We start from the raw sequence: 17,793 nt of genomic DNA, 5'->3' as shown, positions 1-17,793 counted from the left end.
AAATAAGGTGATCAGAGACCACCAGTTGACTGCCTTTAGTACCCCCCCCCCCCAATAAAAGATTAAAAATGTGAATAACCACAAGCCATTGAAGAGACTTTTTCACTTCCTTATGCTTTCCTCCCAACTCTTTCTAGCTCCTGCAGTGTGATAGTCCACGGACAGAATCACAAAGTCTCCTTCAACAGAGTTCCTCTCCCTTTAGAGGACATCCCACCCAATCTCCAGGATACAGTTATCGAACTACTGCACTGAGACCTGGAAACCCCCCTTCTCACGGTTCTTCTGAATCATCCCTCTCTTCTGCGTCCTATCCCAGCCCTGCCCACCCTGTGTCCACAGACTCGTTGGCCCCATTTACAGGGACACCAGGGTATTATAGCAGCCAGCCACATTCTGGAAACAGCACTGGCAGCAATCTTCCCAGGAGGAGCTGTCCTTCTAGTGCTGCTAGCCCTACCCCACAGGGCCCCTCAGACTCGCCAACCTCAGACTCGGTTTCTCAGTCCAGCACAGGAACTCTGAGTTCCACCTCCTTTCCTCAGAACTCTAGGTCGTCATTGCCATCAGACTTACGGACTATCAGTCTGCCCAGTGCTGGGCAGTCCGCTGCCTACCAGGCCTCCAGGGTATCTGCGGTTTCCAATTCACAGCACTACCCACACCGTGGGAGTGGGAGTGTACACCAGTACCGACTCCAGCCACTGCAGGGTTCAGGAGTCAAGACTCAGACAGGACTTTCCTAGGGCTTCTGGACATGGGCAAACAGAACTGAACAAGCCCATAGCTGCTTCCTTCCAGCTGCCTCTGGAACCTGGGCCGAGCATATTGCTGGAGGAGGGGGTACAGGATGCCAGAGGATTGGGTCTGGTCGACAAGAAACAAGACTTGTGGTCGCAACTGGCCTCTGGCCTTGGAGAAAGATGTAAATCTTGTCTGAAGCAGAGACTATAAAGAAGTTTCTCCCTGCTGTTAAGGGTACATTGTTGACAAGCAAATGGTGTTTTGGTTAGTAACGGTTCTAAGTGCAATGAGTTGTGTTGAAGCCTCTGTCTCCCATCCTTGCCTGTAGCCTGTAGTCACTTGTGCAGTGAGGACATCTTTTTAAATAAAAAAAAAAAAAAGTTTTTGTTTCAAAGGAAAAAAATTGAAAAGAGCCAATCTCAAAGCCCCAAGCCATCTGAATAGTGTTAGGGTTTTATGCACTTAAGAATAAATAAAGGTAGGTATGTTAATGTTCACCCTAAGACAACCATTCCAAAAGCAGATATCTGGCCAAGGTGTGTCCACCAAGTGTACTCCCTACCTTTGTCTTAAAATCACCAGGAAAATAGGCAGGGATAGTAAAGCTTGGATCTTGCTCCGACTGAGGGAAGCTTGGCTTTCTGAAGACAAGCTTGTGGTCAGCTCTTGATTATTTGGGAGCAGACAATCTCCTATTCCTCCTTCCCAAGCTGTTACACAGCTTAGTAACCATGGAGTAAGTAGACAGAAGCGGAATGAGAAGTGAGATGGGCCAATTACATTGCTACTTAACAGCTTTTGGCAATAGATTTGATTAGGAAGAATCCCAGGTGGTCTGGGATTTCTTTGAATTTTATTTTTTTCTACTCCCAACTAATCAGGAGTTGACGATCCCATGAGCAGGACCGCCTCCATGATTGGGGAGCATGCACTTGTGACTTGCAGGGTAAGAATGGGAAGATAGGTTTGTGGAGTGGCACCGACAGGACTGTGATTGTGTGTGGGCCTGCCCCACGTTTCTTTGGGGGATGCTTATGTGAGAGTGGGCCGGTGAGGGAGTTAGCAAGCCACCCACAGCCCTAACACTGTTCTGGATGAGAGACGAGAGCAGACTGGCTTCTCCCCATCAGTGCATTGTGCCTGTTGTACACCCCTGGAGGAGCCCTGGAGCCAGCCCAGGTGGGGTACACAATCTTTTAAAATTCCATACGGTTGCCAGCTTATTCTTTCACTTGTTTACTGTAATATCCGGCGTGTTTTTATTTATCTAATTTTGTATTCAGTTATAACCATGGTAGGGGTAGTGAGTATATGACAGGTGTGATCCCTGGTGCTGCAGTGGACCTTACTTCTTTTCTTTTGGACAAGATAATACTGTGAGTCCCCCTCCTTCCCTCTAATTTGTTTTCTCCTTTTTTTAACCAGCCTCTTGCATCCCTTTCTTTTCTATCCTGTCCTACAACTATCATATGCACAGTCTTCTCTCTTTGTGTGTGACTGTTACAAAATTTCACTTTTCAAAATTGAAATCAGGTGTTTGCTCAAATGAGGGGAGATCTTTTTTTTATTTCAATGCTGAAAGCTCAGCAGAGTACTTTTCTTTTTGTTTCCCCCACAAACCCATCAGTCTGGGAGAGCGTTGGGAGTGGAAATCATGTTGCCTGGGATGCCGGTTTCTTTGTATATTATATAAAACGTATGTAAATGTCTCTCCATTTGGGCTGGGGTTTGCATTCTCCCCTTGGCTATTAACCAAGGGGAGAGGCCAGCGGGCAGGCGGCCCTCACCCTGCCTGGCACGTGCAGAGACCCCAGCCACTCTGTGTGGGCAGGGTGCTGTCAAGACCAGACCTCTAGGGGGGGTGGGGGCGGGGGGGTGGGGGGAACTCTTGGAAGGGAAGAAGTTTCACTTCTTTCTCAAGTGGAGTGTTTACACCTTGCTGTAACATTTGAACTTTCACAAGAGATGTAATAATTTTGATAATAAAATTCTTAACCATAATAAAGTTGAGAACTTCTTTGTTAGTCCTGTCACCTGACCTTGCCTGGTTTTCCCAGTGTTGTCCTTACCTAATAAGAGCAAGGTGAACCCACATTCAGGAGAATATGCGCTCAATAAGAGTTTTGCCCCTAATGGGGCCAGGAATACTCATCTTCCTCTGACCTTTTATGATGAGGTCAGGCCAGTGTTAAGGCAAGTCTGCCACATTGGAGCTGACTTTTGGAATCGTCCTTGAGCTGGCATGGTTTTCCTGGCCTTTACCTCATCTATTTAGCACATATCAATTGGCTTTTTTCATTCTCATTCAAAAATAAGACTGGGCATGATTTGTGGTGCTAAGCTTATTATGCTGATTAAAATAGTGGTTGAGGTGAGCAAATTAAGATCTCTTCCTCAAGCTTATATTCTAATGATGGAAAGAACTAAACTAGTACATAATTAATAGTCTTTACTATGGTATTGGATCCTTTTTTACCAAGATGACATCTAAAGTAAAGAAGGAAGCTCCTGCCCTTGCCAAAGCCATATCCAAAACAAATGCTTTGAAGGCCTAGAAGGTAGTGCTAAAAGGCATCCACAGCAGAAAAGAAGATTCATACATTACCTGTGACAATATGGCTCCAGAGGCAGCCCACATACCCCTGGCAGAGTGCCACTAGCAGAAACAAGGTTGGCCACTATGCTATCAAGTTCTTCTGACCACTGAGTCTGCCATGATGAAGATAGAAGATGACAGCATTCTTTTGTTCATTTTGAGTATCAAGGCCAACAGCACCAGATTAATCAGCCTGTGAAGAAACTCTATGACATTGATAGTGCCAACCAAGATCAATACCAGATCAGACCTGATGAAGAAATAAATATGTTCAACTCCTGGTTACAATACTTGGAATATTGCCAACAAAATTGGACTCACCTAAACTAAATCCAACTGGCTAATTCTAAATGTACATTTTAGTTGAGACCCTGTCTCCAAAAAATCTTTTAAGTAAAAATGTTTTTTAAGTACCAGGACTGGGGATGTAGCTTAGTCAGTGGTAGAATACTTGTCTAACATGCACAAGACCCTGGAGACAATCCCCAGAACCTTTAATAGATAAGTGACTAGGGTAGTTGAAAGGACCATTCCAGTCTGGTTGGTCAGCTACACTGAAACTGAGACCTGAATGATAAGAAAGCAGTCATGGGACAATGTGAGTGAAGATGATCCTGGGCAGTTAGATCATAATGTGCAAAGACTCTAAGGTAGAAAAGGCTTGGTTTTCTACCTGAGAAACAGGATGGAAGAGCCAATAAAACTAGAGAGAGAGGTCAGATCATATAGAGCAAGGGCCAGCAAACTCCATAAGGGGCCAGATAGTAAATATTTAGGCTGGACAAGCTATATGATCTCTGTCTTAACTACTCAACTCTTTTATTGCAGTACAAAGCATCTGTAGACAATATGTGACTGTGGTCCAGTAAAGCTGCATTTATAGAAACAGGTAGGTGGCAAGTTGGATTTGGCAAGTTACTGGGTCCTTATTGTGGAGCCTTGCAGGTTTAATTTAAAGAATCTGCCTTCTGAGTACTGCCGAATTTTAAGCAGAAGTGACATGGTCTAATTTTATGGTCTGAAGGTTGCTTCATTGTGTTTATTTATTTATTTATTTATTTATTTATTTATTTATAATTACTTCGATTTGATCCTGTTGGAAGGACAGACAAAAGCTGGGAAACCAGTTTGAAAAGTATAGCAGCTGTTCAAGCAAGCAACAATTCTGTTGTGGCTTCTACTAAGATGGTAATAATGGGGATAAAAGGAAGTAGTTGAAATCAAGGTAAGTTTTACAGTTATGCAGTGGGACTTGCCAGTGGATTAGATTGGCAGTATTTTGCTCTAACATTTGTTTGAAAAAATATTTACTGAGTACCTATGATAGACTGTGTTTTGTTATAAGTACATAAGAGATTCAAAGATGACAATGCTATTTTTTTCTTTTTTTTTTATTTTATTTTATTTTTTTTTTTTTTTATTGTAAACAAATGGGATACATGTTGTTTCTCTGTCTGTGCTATTTTTTTCTTTAAGGACCTTCAAAAGTAATCAATTCCTGGGGCATTATGGAGAAGATGCCTTAGAAATACCTACCCAAATTCTGAGTGAGGTAAAGAGAAAAAGTAGCTTCGTGTTCATTTTATTTTGCCTTATAATTCTGTGAAGAAAGCAAGCCCGAAGCTACAAGTTACAGATGAGAGTTGAGGCTTAGTGCCATGTTCAACTCTATGGTACCACAGGTCTGCTGACAATTAATAGACCAGTCTGTTTTCTGCCCCAGTTGGAAGGCTTTTATTTCCTTTTCATAATCATTGACAGGATACCCATTGTGTGCTAAGCTCTATGGGACCACTGAGAATAGGAAGGTATGATAATCAACTGCCTTGAGGAATTGGTCTGTTGACTATTGTTATTGAATACCTGTTGCTAAGCGCTTTCCTTTTCATGTGATAGAAACCTGAAAAGCTGAACAGTGTTAAGGAACTAAACCATCATAACAGTGGCACATTACTTCACAATTTCCAGAACTATCCCATTTATGTGCTCATTTCTCTCATTCATGCATAACAATATTGGGGCAGGTATTCCCATTTTATAATTTTTTTAAATTAAAAAGTTAAAGCAGAGCCAAACTGACAATTTTGGAAATTTGGGACAAATTTGTAATTTCTGCAGGAAGCAAACAGAAATCAACAAACTCATTCCAAAATTTTAAACTAATTCTGACACTACCTGACTTCAACATTTACTGTAAAGCTTCAGTACTTAAGCTTCTAGTAATCAAGATGGTGTAGTAATCAAGATGGTGTGGTTTAAGCAAAACAGTAGGCAAATCGATCACTGGAACAGAATAAGAGGCCAGCAATGTACCCATAAAAATACAGTCATATGACCTTTGACAAGGAACAAAAGTTAAACAGTGGAGAAAGAATATTCTCTTCAGCAAAGGGAGCTGAAACAACTGCACATCCACATACAAAGTGAAACTATTAATAGTGCTAGAAAATAAAATAGCAGAAAATCTAGATAACCTTGGTTGATAGTGACTTTTTAAATACAACAGTTTTAAGGCATGATCCATGGAAGACATTTGGCAGGCTGGACTTAATTAAATTTAAAAATGTGCTGGGCACTGTGGTGCACATCCATAGTGCCATCCACTTCAAACTGAGGCAGAAGGATCATTTGAACTCAAGTTCAAGATTAGTTTTGGGGGCTGGGGAGATAGCTCAGTTGGTAGAGTGCTTGCCTCTCAAGCATAAGGCCCTGGGTTCGATCCCCAGCACCACAAAAAAAAAAAAAAAAAAAAGATTAGTTTTGGGGCAACATAGCAAGACACACCTGTCTTAGGAAAAGTGGGGGGTGGGAGTGGAATCACTAACTATATATTGTACCACAAATTGGAGGTCGACACAAAGGAAAGTGGAAATTAATCCAGACTGGAAACTATGAATCAGGTTCATAGATATAGAGAGAAATAGGTATGTTTTCCTTTTTGGTTTTTGTTTGTTTTTGTGGTGCTGGGAATTGAACCCAGAGCCTTGTGTTTGTGAGGCAAGAACTCCACCAACTGAACTATATCCCCAGCCCCCATGTTTCTTAATTGCTTTGTGTTTAAAAAAAAAAAAAAAAAAAAAAAAAAAAAGACAACCACTAAACCACAAAGTGGAGGAAATGTATTTGCAAAAGCATCTGATAAAGGACCATTATCCAAAATATACAAAGAACTCTGAAAACTCAATGATAAGAAAAGAACCCAGTTTAAAAACAGGCAAAATATCTGAACCAACCATCTGCAGATGATCAGATGGCAATTAAGCATATGAAAAGATGTTCAGCAATACCTATCCATAGGCAATTACAAATTTAAACAATGAGATAACACTGTACACCTACTAGAATGGCCAAAATCCCAACTGAAAAACACCTTTACTGATAAGAGTATGTAATAACAGAAACTCTCACTTCTGGTAGGAATGCAGAATCAGCTTTAAAACTCATTTCTATACACTGACAAGCTAAGAAAATCCCATTTACAGTAGTATAAGAAACAAATGCTTAGGAATAAACTATTGAGGTGAAATATCTGTACACTGATAACTGAAACATTGGTGGAAGAAACACATTAATGGATATTCATGGACTAAAAGAATCAATGTTGTCAAAACACCTTTACTACTAAAAGGTGTCTACAGTGTTCAGTGCAATCCATATAAAAATTCCAGAGGCATTTTTTCACAGAAATAGAAAATCCTAAAATTCTTTTAAAACCACAAAAGCCCCAAAGAGCTAAAGCAACCTTGAGCAAGAGGAACAAAGCTGGAGACCTCACACTTTATGATTTCAAATTATTTGAAAACCATAGTAATCAAAAACCGTAGTACTAGCATAAAAACAAACATGTAGATCAATGGAATAGTGGGCCCAGAAGCATATGCTTATGCAGCACTTAATCTTTGACAGAAGCACAAAAAAAATCACACTGGAGAAAGAATAGACTCCAAAATACAATGTTGTCACACTTAGGAGCACATATCTATAACCCCAACTATTCTGTAGGCTGAGGCAAGAGGATTGCAAGTTCGAGTTCAGCCCTGCAACTTAGTGAGATCCTGCCTCAAAATTTAAAGACAAAAATGGATAGGGATGGACTGGAGTTGTGACTCAGTGGTAGAGCACTTGATTAGCATGTGTGAGGCACTGGGTTCAATTCTCAGCACCATGTATAAATAAATAAAATAAAGGTTCATTGAAAACTAAAAATAAATTTTTTTTAAAAAATGGGTAGGGATGTAGCTTAGTGGCAGAGTGCCTCTGGGTTCCATCCCCAGTACCTCCAAAAGAAGTTTAAAAGTATTGTTAAAATTGGATCTCAACATGCCCCCCCCCCAAAAAAAAAAAAAGTGGAATTTACATTCTTACACCACAATGAAATTTCTAAAAGAAAATAAACATTGGGGGCTGGGGAGATAGGTCAGTTGGTAGAGTGCTTGCCTTGCAAGCACAAGGCCCTGGGTTTGATCCCCAGCACTGCAAAAAAAGAAAAGAAAAAAGAAAATAAACATCGGGAACAAAACACAACATTGCTTTTGGCAATTTTGAATATGGCATCAAAAACAGGGAAAAGAAAAAAGAAAGAGGGATTCCATCAAACTAATAAAGTTTCTGTACAGCAAAGGAAACAACAAAATGTTCTACATTTTGGCAACCACAGGGCCATTTATAGAATGGGAGAAATTTTTGCAAACCACATCATCTTATTACAAGTACTTACTATCCAAAGTACATAAGGAACTCACACAACATGATAACAAAAAATAAACCAATTAGGACTGGGATTGTGGCTTAGTGGCAAAGCCCTTACCTAGCATGTGCAAGGTACTGGGTTCAGTTGTTAGCACCACATATAAATAAATAAAACAAAGGTCCATTGCCAACTAAAAAAATAAATAGATAAAAAATAACCCAATTTAAAAGCCAAAAAAGGACATAGTAGACGTTTTTCACAAGAAGACATTCAGATGGCCAACAAGTAATGAAAAGATACTTTGCATCATTTACCAGGTAAATGCAAATCAACCATAATGAGGTATCACCTCATACCTGTTAAGAAGTCTGTTACCAAAAAGTCAAAAAATAGCAAGTGAACCCTTATATATTGTTGGTGAGAATGTAAATTTGTGCATCCAGTATGGAAGACAATATGAAAATGTCTCTAATAAAAATTAGATGTATAACTACCACATGATCCAGCCATCACACTTGTAGTTATATAGCCAAAGGAAATGAAATCACTATCTCAAATAATCCTCTCTTCCAACATTGTACTTTTCACAGTAGTCAAGATACGGAAACAACCTAAGTGTCCTTCAGATGAATAAGTAAAGTGTGCATGTGTAATACTATAATATTCAGCCCATACCTTAAAAAGAAGGAAATTCTGGGGCTGAGGGTGTAGCTCAGTGGTAAAGCGCTTACATGGCACATATGAAGCTCTGGATTCAATCCTCAGTACCACATAAAAATAAATAAGTGAAGGTATTATGCCCATCTACAACTACAAAAAAATTTTTAGAGGAAATTCTGCTATGTTGACAACATGGATGAAACTAAAGAGCATTGTACTAAGTGAAATAAGCCAGACACAAATGAATTAAGATCTTATGTGTGGAATCTAAAAAACAAGCTGAGTAGAAGACTGGCTGCTAAGGGTTAGAGAAGTGGAACCTGAGAGTATGTTGGTCAAATGTATGGGCTTGAAGTTATGAGTACATTCTGGAGACCTAATGTACAATATGGTGACTGTACTTAATAATGTATTATGTACTTGAATCTGCTTTAGAGATTAGATCTTAAGTTTTCTCAACCACAAAAATTCTAACTATTTGAGATCATGGATCTATTAACTTTCATAATGTACATGTTTATCAAAATATATTGTACATTTTGAATATGTAGAATTTCTTTGTCAATTATATGTCAAAGTTGGGAAAGTGAAACAAATGATCTATAGCTGGGTACAGTGTCCCAAAGTAGAAGGATCACAAAATCAAGGACAGCATGGACAACTTAGTGAGACCCTGTTTCAAAATAAAAAAAGAAAAATGCCTGGGGATGTAGCTCACTGGTAGAGGACCTCTAATTTAATCTCCAGTACAACAACAAAAATAATCTATCAAGCTGTGAAAAGGCACAGAGGAACCTTAAGTGCATGTTATTGTTTGAAAAACGACAATCCAATGGAACTATGTATTGTATGATTCCAACTATATAACATCCTGGAAAAGCAGTGCTGTGCAGGCAGAAAAGATGAGGAGTTAGTGGGGGAGTGAGGACATAACAAGATTTGGCAGACACTAAAACTTCTGTATGATACTAAAGTGGCAGATAGGCGTCCTGTATTTGTCAAATTATGTACAATATGGAACACCAACAGTGAGTGCTAATGTAAACCATGGACTTTCGGTAATAATGATGTAATGACATCGGATCTCAGTGTAACAAATGTACTACTTTTATGTGGGATGTTGATAGAGGAGGGGGCATTGTACACTGTACTTTTCCACTCAATTTTGCTATGAACTTAAAATTGCTTTAAATAAAAGTATTTTTTAAGTCATAAATACAGAAATCATCTAAAGAAGACACAGCCACATGTATAATAGGAGTCTCCCAAGAATAAAAACATACAAATACCAAACAAAATAAATAACAAATAACAAAACAAAACAAATAACAAAAGTTGTAATATGAGAAAACTTTAAGATGTTTTAAACTACAAACTGAAAGATCATATTGAATACCTAATAAATTCAACTCAAAATGATCAATATAAAGACATTCTAGTAAAATTGTTGGTTTTAAAGAGAAGGAAAAAAGTCTAGACATTTAGAATATATAGGAGATATAGATGTGCACACATATTTGTCACACATGTGACAATTAGCGTCAGACTGTAACAACACTTATGGTGAAAGAAAATGGAATAAAGGAAAGAGACAGTGAGGCAAAAAGTTTTGTACCAACTGACCTTACTTTCCAATAATGGCAACAAACTTCACATGCAAAAACTTTCATAAATCCTTAGGATTCTATTTGACTGAGCTTCAAGCATACAATCTGTCTTGAGGGACACTGATGTAATGTCTGATTGTATTATATGTAGTTATTTACTGTAACTAAGACTAAATGAGGAATAAGACAGTATAGCAAATAATTTGCTATGAGACAATACAGCAAAAAAATAAAAAGACAATGTAGCATAAAATGGCTTATGCTGCCCTGTGCAGTGGTACACACTTGTAATCCCAGTGACTCTAGAGGCTGAAACAGAAGGATCAGAAGTTCAAGGGTAGCCTTGGTTGGCAACTTAGCAAGGCCCTGTCTCCAAGAAAAATCAAAGGAGCTTCATGGTAGAGGACCCCTGGGTTCAATCCCCAGTAACAAAAAAAGGAAAAATATGTTTTCAGTAATCATATGGTGTTATATCTGAATTTGTTAATGAGGGATAAAGCTAACAAATACATTGTCCTTAAGAACCAATTCTCAGTGTAGGGGAAAAATAGAGATATTAAAATAAGAGCAATGTAGCCAAGACCATGGGTCAATATTAAGTGATAAAGAAAAATCCCCTGTTTATAGATTATATGTCAGCCCTGTCAACTGGAAAGGCACAGAGATTGTTTTGTTTTGTTTTTTAATTTTTTGTAGTTGTAGATAGACAGCATGCCTTTATATTGTGTTTATTTTTATGTAGTGAGTGCTAAGGATTGAACCCAGTGCCTCACATGTGCTAGGCAAGCACTCTACCCCTGAGCTACAGCCCCAGCCCGAGATTGTTTTGTTTTGATTTGAGAAATGGTTGATTCCAAGTTTGACATCAGATGTGTAAGATTAACCTGGTGCATCTTGTCATACCAGTGCTCAAGAATTTTATCAAAGATGATTGGGGTCCTGGGGTTGTGGCTCAGTGGTAGAGCTCTTGCCCAGCATATATGAGGTACTGGGTTCAGTTCTTGGCACCACACGTAAATAAACAAATAAAATAAAGGTTCATCGACATCTAGAAAAGATACTTTAAAAAAGATAATTAGGGTTGGGTGTAAAGCATTCATGTCAACTTAAAGAGGATTCTGATGATCAATAATGGGAGCCTTCGAGTGTTATTAGGATAATATATGTAATAATTAAGTACATTAAACAAATCCATTAATTCATCATGGATTGTTTGGATCATACCAAGTTTGGAGGATAGAAAACCAACCCTTTATTTTTGAAAACTGGTAAATAATGGAGGGCTCCAACATCTGTCTTGCCTTTCCTGTATGAGTCATCACAAGACAATTACATAGCAAAAGCATGTAAGTTCCCTTTATAAAAGTATTCTCACAAATAAAAGAAGAGTGATAGAATTGGAAATCACCATTTTGCAGCCTCTGATGAGTTAAAAATCTAAGCATTGAGCATCAACATCTCCTAAACGCAAGTGTCAACCAAAATAAAACAGCCATTAAGCAGTCATGAAAACGTGATTTACAACAGTACCATGGGGGGGGAGGGGCGGTTAAAATGTGAAAAACCCACGAACCTGAATCTGATTAAGCAACTAGATCTGATTACTAATTTGCTTGAAATACAGAGAACAGAGAAACTATTCAACTACCCCACAAGAATGAAGCCAGCCAAATCCCACTGTGGAACACTGCTTCAAGAATGACCCTATTGGGCTGGGGAGAGAGCTCAGTCGGTAGAGTGCTTGCCTTACAAGCACAAAGCCCTGGGTTCGATCCCCAGCACCACCAAAAAAAAAAAAAAAAAAATCCTGTTTCCTCACAAATACATTGCTAATAAAAAAAAAAAAAATGAATTGAGGAAAGACATCAAAAAATACAAAACTAAACTACTGTTTCGAGATGCTTAGTTAGGTGAAAAATACAAATAATGTTTGGGAAGTAAACACCATAAAAGTCAAGATAGTCATTACTGCTGGGCGCAGGGGTACATCCCTGTAATCCCAGCAACTAGGGAGGCTGAGGCAGGAGGATTGAAAGTTTGAGGACACCTAGGCAATTTAGGGAGGACTTGTCTCAAAACATTAAGGGGGCTGGGGAGATAGCTCAGTTGGTAGAGTGCTTGCTTCGTATGCACAAGACCCTGGGTTCAATCCCCAGCACCAAAAAAAAAAAAAAAAAAAAAAAAAAAAACATTAAAAGGAATGGGGGTGTGTCTCAAGTGTTAAAGTGCCTCTGGGTTCAATCCCCACTACCAAAAAAAAAAAGAGAGAGAGAGTGTTTACATTCAGGAGGTAGGGGCGCTTTCTGGGAGCACATGAAGGACTTCTGGGGTGCTTAGCAAGATTCTATTTCCTTTATGGTGATTAGAAGGGCATTTTATAATACTTTAAGTTGTACATTTGTTTTACACTGTTTTCTGTATTTGTGTTATATTTAAGCAAGTAAAAAACGATCTTACCTAGCCACTAGAAATATGTCTGAGATGATTTATCAAGCCTGTGCCTAACTTAATTTATTTCTGTAGTCCTAGAGCCTCACAGTACCTAACCACAGTGGAAATTCAACAAATACACTGTTGAGTCAGTAAATGAATTAATTTGGAGAAGCAGCCAGCCTTCTCAGGGTGGATCTAGGTACTAGTATTAGTTCTTTCCTCTTAGTGAACTGGAAAGGAGTTTCAAACTAGAGTACCATTTTAAACTTCTGAGTCTGGTAGAATTCACCAGACTCAGACTCCTGACCCCATGACTAAACTTCCAAAATGAGGATGTTATCTCCTGGCCTCCCCAGTGCTCTGTAGTCAACCTCTGCAGTTCCCTCCTGTTCCCTCCTCCTCTCACAGCCTTCCTACTGTGTTCTCTGAGCTCCTTCTGTTTTCCTCCATAGACAACACCACCTCCCTTGCAGACTGATCAAGCAGCTGCTCATTCTCTCATGTTCTATTGCATAGAGGTTCTCCCCAAATCTTCCCAGACAATTGCATCTTGTCCCTCAGGTGCTCACAATCTCCTGTGACATCCGCTAGACCTCTTTCATTGTTATCATTTTTCAAGTTTTTCCAACTATTCTAATTTTCAGACAGCTTTGGGAAATCTTCCACCCTCCACTCCAACTTGTGCCATTTTCCCCAACATTTGTATGGATAGCATAACCAGGGTGCTTCTTGTCTCAGTCATCTTCAGGAATGCCTGGAAATAGCTGGGCACAGTGGCACACACCTGTAATCCCAGTGGCTCAGGAGGCTGATAACATGATAACATTGAAAGCCAGCCTCAGTAACTTAACGAGGCCCTAAGCAACTCAGCAAGACCCTGTCTCTAAATAAAATACAAAAAAAGATCTGGGGATGTGGCTCAGTGGTTAAGCACTCCTGGGTTCAATCTCTAGTACCCAATAATAATTATTCCTAGAAATATGCAGGTCAAATATTCAGCTTTCTACTCACAATCTCCTGTCCTTCCGGCTCCTTTTTAGTCCCTTAGTCACTCCATTTCCCCCATCTATTGCCCCATTCCAAGATCTCCTTCAACACCCAACTGAGATCCCAAGGTAGATTTCTAAAACACTCAGGACCCTCACCTTCCCTTGTGCCTACCTGTCAATCTCCAGCCTGCCTTCTCTGCCTGCCCTCCTACTGCTGCCATCACAGATTCGTGGTCCTCTATCTTTAGAACCATTAGCAACTGTTCCAAACTTCCAGGCTCCTCTCATACCCCCTGGGGCACACAGAAGATGGATGCCATGAGGTGAGTGCTCCTTAGACTTTGCACTTCCTTTTCCTCAAAAGTATCTGACATCTTTCCATCTCCCCACCTCTTGCCCTGTATTCAAGATTCTCTTTTATCTTTCATCCTGGGTCAGTGGTTCACCCTTCACACCAGACTTGTTCCTCATAGCCTCCAACTCGCTCCTACCTGTGGATACTGAGGACACTCTAATATGCAAGGAAAGAGATTCCACAGCCCACGTGGCTTCTGAGCTGCTTTAGGATCTGCCCTTGTTTATCTTTCTAGGCTCATCTCTGACCCCTCCATCCCTCACACTTTAGAAGTCAGATTTCCTGCATCACTTTTAGATCAACACATGTACGCTTCTGCCTCTTGACTTTGGTCTGTCTCCTCAAGCTGCCCTCTTTTATCATGGCCTTCCTGATCCTTGCCTAACTTCTCATCGAACAGCAAAACTTTCTCCTAGTCTACCCACCCTACCAACTGCACCCAGAGTGCCCTGCATCCAGCAAGTTATACCTTATTTGTATGTGTTCATCTCCATAACCAGACTCGCCCTTGTACAATAGGGTCTCTGTTGTGCATGTTACAATAAGTGTACCATACACTGTGTGAAGCAAATTACATGCATTCCCTAATTACCTCTTCCCTGTGAGATAGTCACTGTTGTTATCTCCCCTTATTCACTGGGGATTTAGAAAGAGGTCAAGACATGGACAGAAAAGGGTGGAGCCTTGTTGTAGTCAGAGTCCCAAATACAGAATCAAGCCTGAGCAATCAGGAGTGTGCAGATACTGCCAGCCGCACACTCTTATCTAGTCTCCTTTATAAGGAACCCCAGTTTTATTTAGGTTAACATTGCACCTAATTAACATTTTCTCTGTAGCTGCACATAATACAATATGCATAGGACTCAATCCTATCGGATTTCCAGAAGTCTTCAGGTAGACCAGGTGACTGGAGCTTCAGTGTCTTCTTGGGCCATCAGGTATTCTTGAGGAAAGAAAGCCAGGATTGAAAATGACGGCACAGAAAAATAGGAGCCTGGGTTCCTAATAACATCGTGGGCCTTATCAGTCATGCTCTGACTTTTTTGGGGGAGTAGGCAGGGTCTCACTAAGTTGCCCAGGCTGGCAGGCCTTGAACTTGTAATCCTCCTGCCTCAGCCTCCCAAGTAGCTGGGGTGACAGGCATGTGCCACCCATGCCCAGCTTAGTTTATTTTACCATGACATAAAACATGGTAAAATAATCTGTCTCATTAAGCCACAGTAGGAGGGCCCTGCATAGGCAGCCAAGAGGTCCATTTTAATCTCACCCAGCCACCCCCCTTGAGCCCCTGGGGCAGGACTCAGAAGCAGCAGCCAGAATGGGTGATATAAAGTGTTTCTTTATTTGAACATCATTCCACCTGCACTGAAGCTCAAACCCAGCAGCAGCAGAAGGGGTCAGGACCAAAATAAATGGTACCAAACTGGACAATGAACAGCAAGGACACATTCAGACAGAACTTACTAATGGGGTGTAGACGACACCACGCTACCCTAATGACACAGCACAGGCCCTCAGAGCTCTGTCAGTCAGAGCCCAGGAGAAGGACGATGGCTCCCCGTTCCCTTCTCAGGAAACTCCAGTCCCTCCCAAAAGCTAGCCCTGAACCAGACAGGGGCCTGTGGAAGTTTCTAGTGCTGGGCAGACCCCAGCTTCTCCAAAGACAGGGTCTCCCTTTCTCAGTTCACACTGGAAGCTTGAGGAGGGCAGTTCCCCCTGGTCTCAAGCAAGAATCTCAGAAGGCCAGGGACTCTTTCTTTCTAGGCTGATCAAAAAACTCTCATCATCTTGACTGTTCCAGGCCTGAAAAGGATCTTGACCCTACCCACATTCTTACCCCCTCAGAAAGTTTTCCTCCCTAGGTTCCAGTTCCACATCCCACAGCCTAGAAGGACTTCACTGACCAGCCCCTTGGGCCAGAGACTGAACCACCTCCAGGTTGTGGCTGCTTTCACTCTCCTTGGAAGAGTCCCCAGGGTAGAAAAAACTGGGTAGTGCCAGACCCCCTGACAGAGGACTCTTTCAGGGACACAAGGCCAGAAGGCTCTTGGTCAGAGGCCTTCCTGGGGTCAGAAACTGTTACCTCCCAAAGGCCAAGGCCACTTTGCCCGCAGAGGCCTGCCTTTCCCCTGAGGTCTTCATTGCCCAGGAGAGTCATCAGAGCCTTGGGCCTGGCCAGGTCTCTCCTGGGCTCTTGAATGAAGCATCTACCCCCACCTCTGCTGAACTCTCAGGGGCAAGGCAGTAGTTTGGTCCCCACTGCAACCTGACCCTTCCCATGCCAGACGTAAGTCCACCAAACCCTGCTTTCCTAACCCCAAATTCCTTGGTGCATCTCCAGGTCGCCTCTTGCTCTACCCAGGCTGGCTACATGGAGGGTGACATGGGATCATCATCAGACCACCCCCAAAGGGAATTAGCCGCCTTTTTCCCTACCACCCAGTGCCAACCCATTGATAGCACTGCCTCAATTCATTCCCTTCTGGTGTGGCTCCCCCAATTCCAGTCCTTGGAAATATAGGGTCTTGGCTGTTGGGCCCCGGACCTCCTGCTACTTGGCATCTGAGGAAGTCAGTTCTAACCTCTCCACAGGAGCACAGGAGTCTGCTGGCACCCCAGGGCCGCAGCTGTCCTTGAAGGAACAAGCTCCCCCTTTCCCATTTTCTCATACAGCTGCTTTCCTTGTTCCCCATGATCTTGCCCCCTTCATCTTCTCATTCCCATTCTCTTTCCCCTGCATCTCAGGCATGCCCCCTGCAAATCGTCTCTTTGTTTGCCTTTTCCCCTATTCCTTTCCCTGCACGTCTCTCAGACCCTCCCGCCCTCCCTCCACACACACTCCATCTTCCTCTCTTCCATGCACAGGTGGCTTCTTGGGAATCCTCTCAGGTTCACATCCTACTGAAATGAACACAGGGGTGGTAAATATGGCACTCCATCTTCCTCTCTTCTCTCCCTCTGTCTTCTCTTCTGTCTCCAGTATCTCTGCGCCTCCCCCTCTCCCCACCTCTTTTTCTCATTGCCAATCACTTGCTCCTGGACCCTCCCATCCCTCCCTAACTCTGCCCTCTTTCTCTAAAACAGGGCTTTGGTTTGACTTTGGGGAACCCACTCCTACCCAACCCCAGTTCCTTCCATGGGGCTCCTCCCCTCACCCTCCCATTTAGACCCTGGTGTACAGGTCACCTGCTGGGGAAGGCTCCTGTGGTGTGGCTTCAGGGAGTGGGGTGGTGGAGAACAGGTGGGGGAAACACAGTGCAGGGCCCAGAGCTTTGGGGGAGAGGGGTTTGCCTAGAGTTAGTAAAGAGATAGGGTCAGGACTTGAAAAGTTCCAGGTATCAGGAACCCTCCCAGACCCAGCATCTGACTCCAGTTTGGGTCCAGAGGAAGGAGCCATGCACAGGTGGCTTCTTGGGAATCCTCCCAGGTTCACATCCTACTGAAATGAACACAGGGGTGGTAAATATGGCACTCCAACTGCTTTCCTCCCCTCTAGCTGAAGCCGCATTACTAAACGATAATGCACTTCCCCGTGAAGCCTGCAGGGGGCGCCACAATCTTTCTCATCAGCGGACCAGGCAGTGGGAATAGGAGCCGGCACACTAGCTAGTCTGCTGCCCTTGACTGGGTGCTAAAAGGGGTGGTCCAGGCCCCAGGGTGGAGGACTCCCAAAGCTAGATGGCTCTGCCACAAAATCCACAAGGTAATGAGAGATGTTC

General features: G+C 42.0%; 1 protein-coding gene across 14 annotated transcripts in view; it reads left to right on the top strand.

The window, feature by feature from the left end:
- Window positions 1-1,181, top strand: part of Setd5 (SET domain containing 5) — a 74,184-nt gene extending 73,003 nt beyond the window's left edge. For all 14 annotated transcript variants that reach the window (XM_047534608.1, XM_047534604.1, XM_047534605.1 and 11 more), the window contains one exon: window positions 138-1,181. In XM_047534608.1, the coding sequence (XP_047390564.1) occupies window positions 138-746 (609 nt within the window). In that variant the 3' untranslated portion in view covers window positions 747-1,181. The remainder of the gene's footprint in view (window positions 1-137) is intronic.
- The last annotated feature ends 16,612 nt before the right edge of the window (window positions 1,182-17,793 follow it).

The sequence above is a fragment of the Sciurus carolinensis genome, chromosome 19 (assembly GCF_902686445.1).
Source record: "Sciurus carolinensis chromosome 19, mSciCar1.2, whole genome shotgun sequence".
NCBI classification, from domain to species: domain Eukaryota; kingdom Metazoa; phylum Chordata; class Mammalia; order Rodentia; family Sciuridae; genus Sciurus; species Sciurus carolinensis.
The sequence above is the reverse complement of the archived record's forward strand: the minus strand, read 5'-3'. Positions and strand labels throughout refer to the sequence as shown.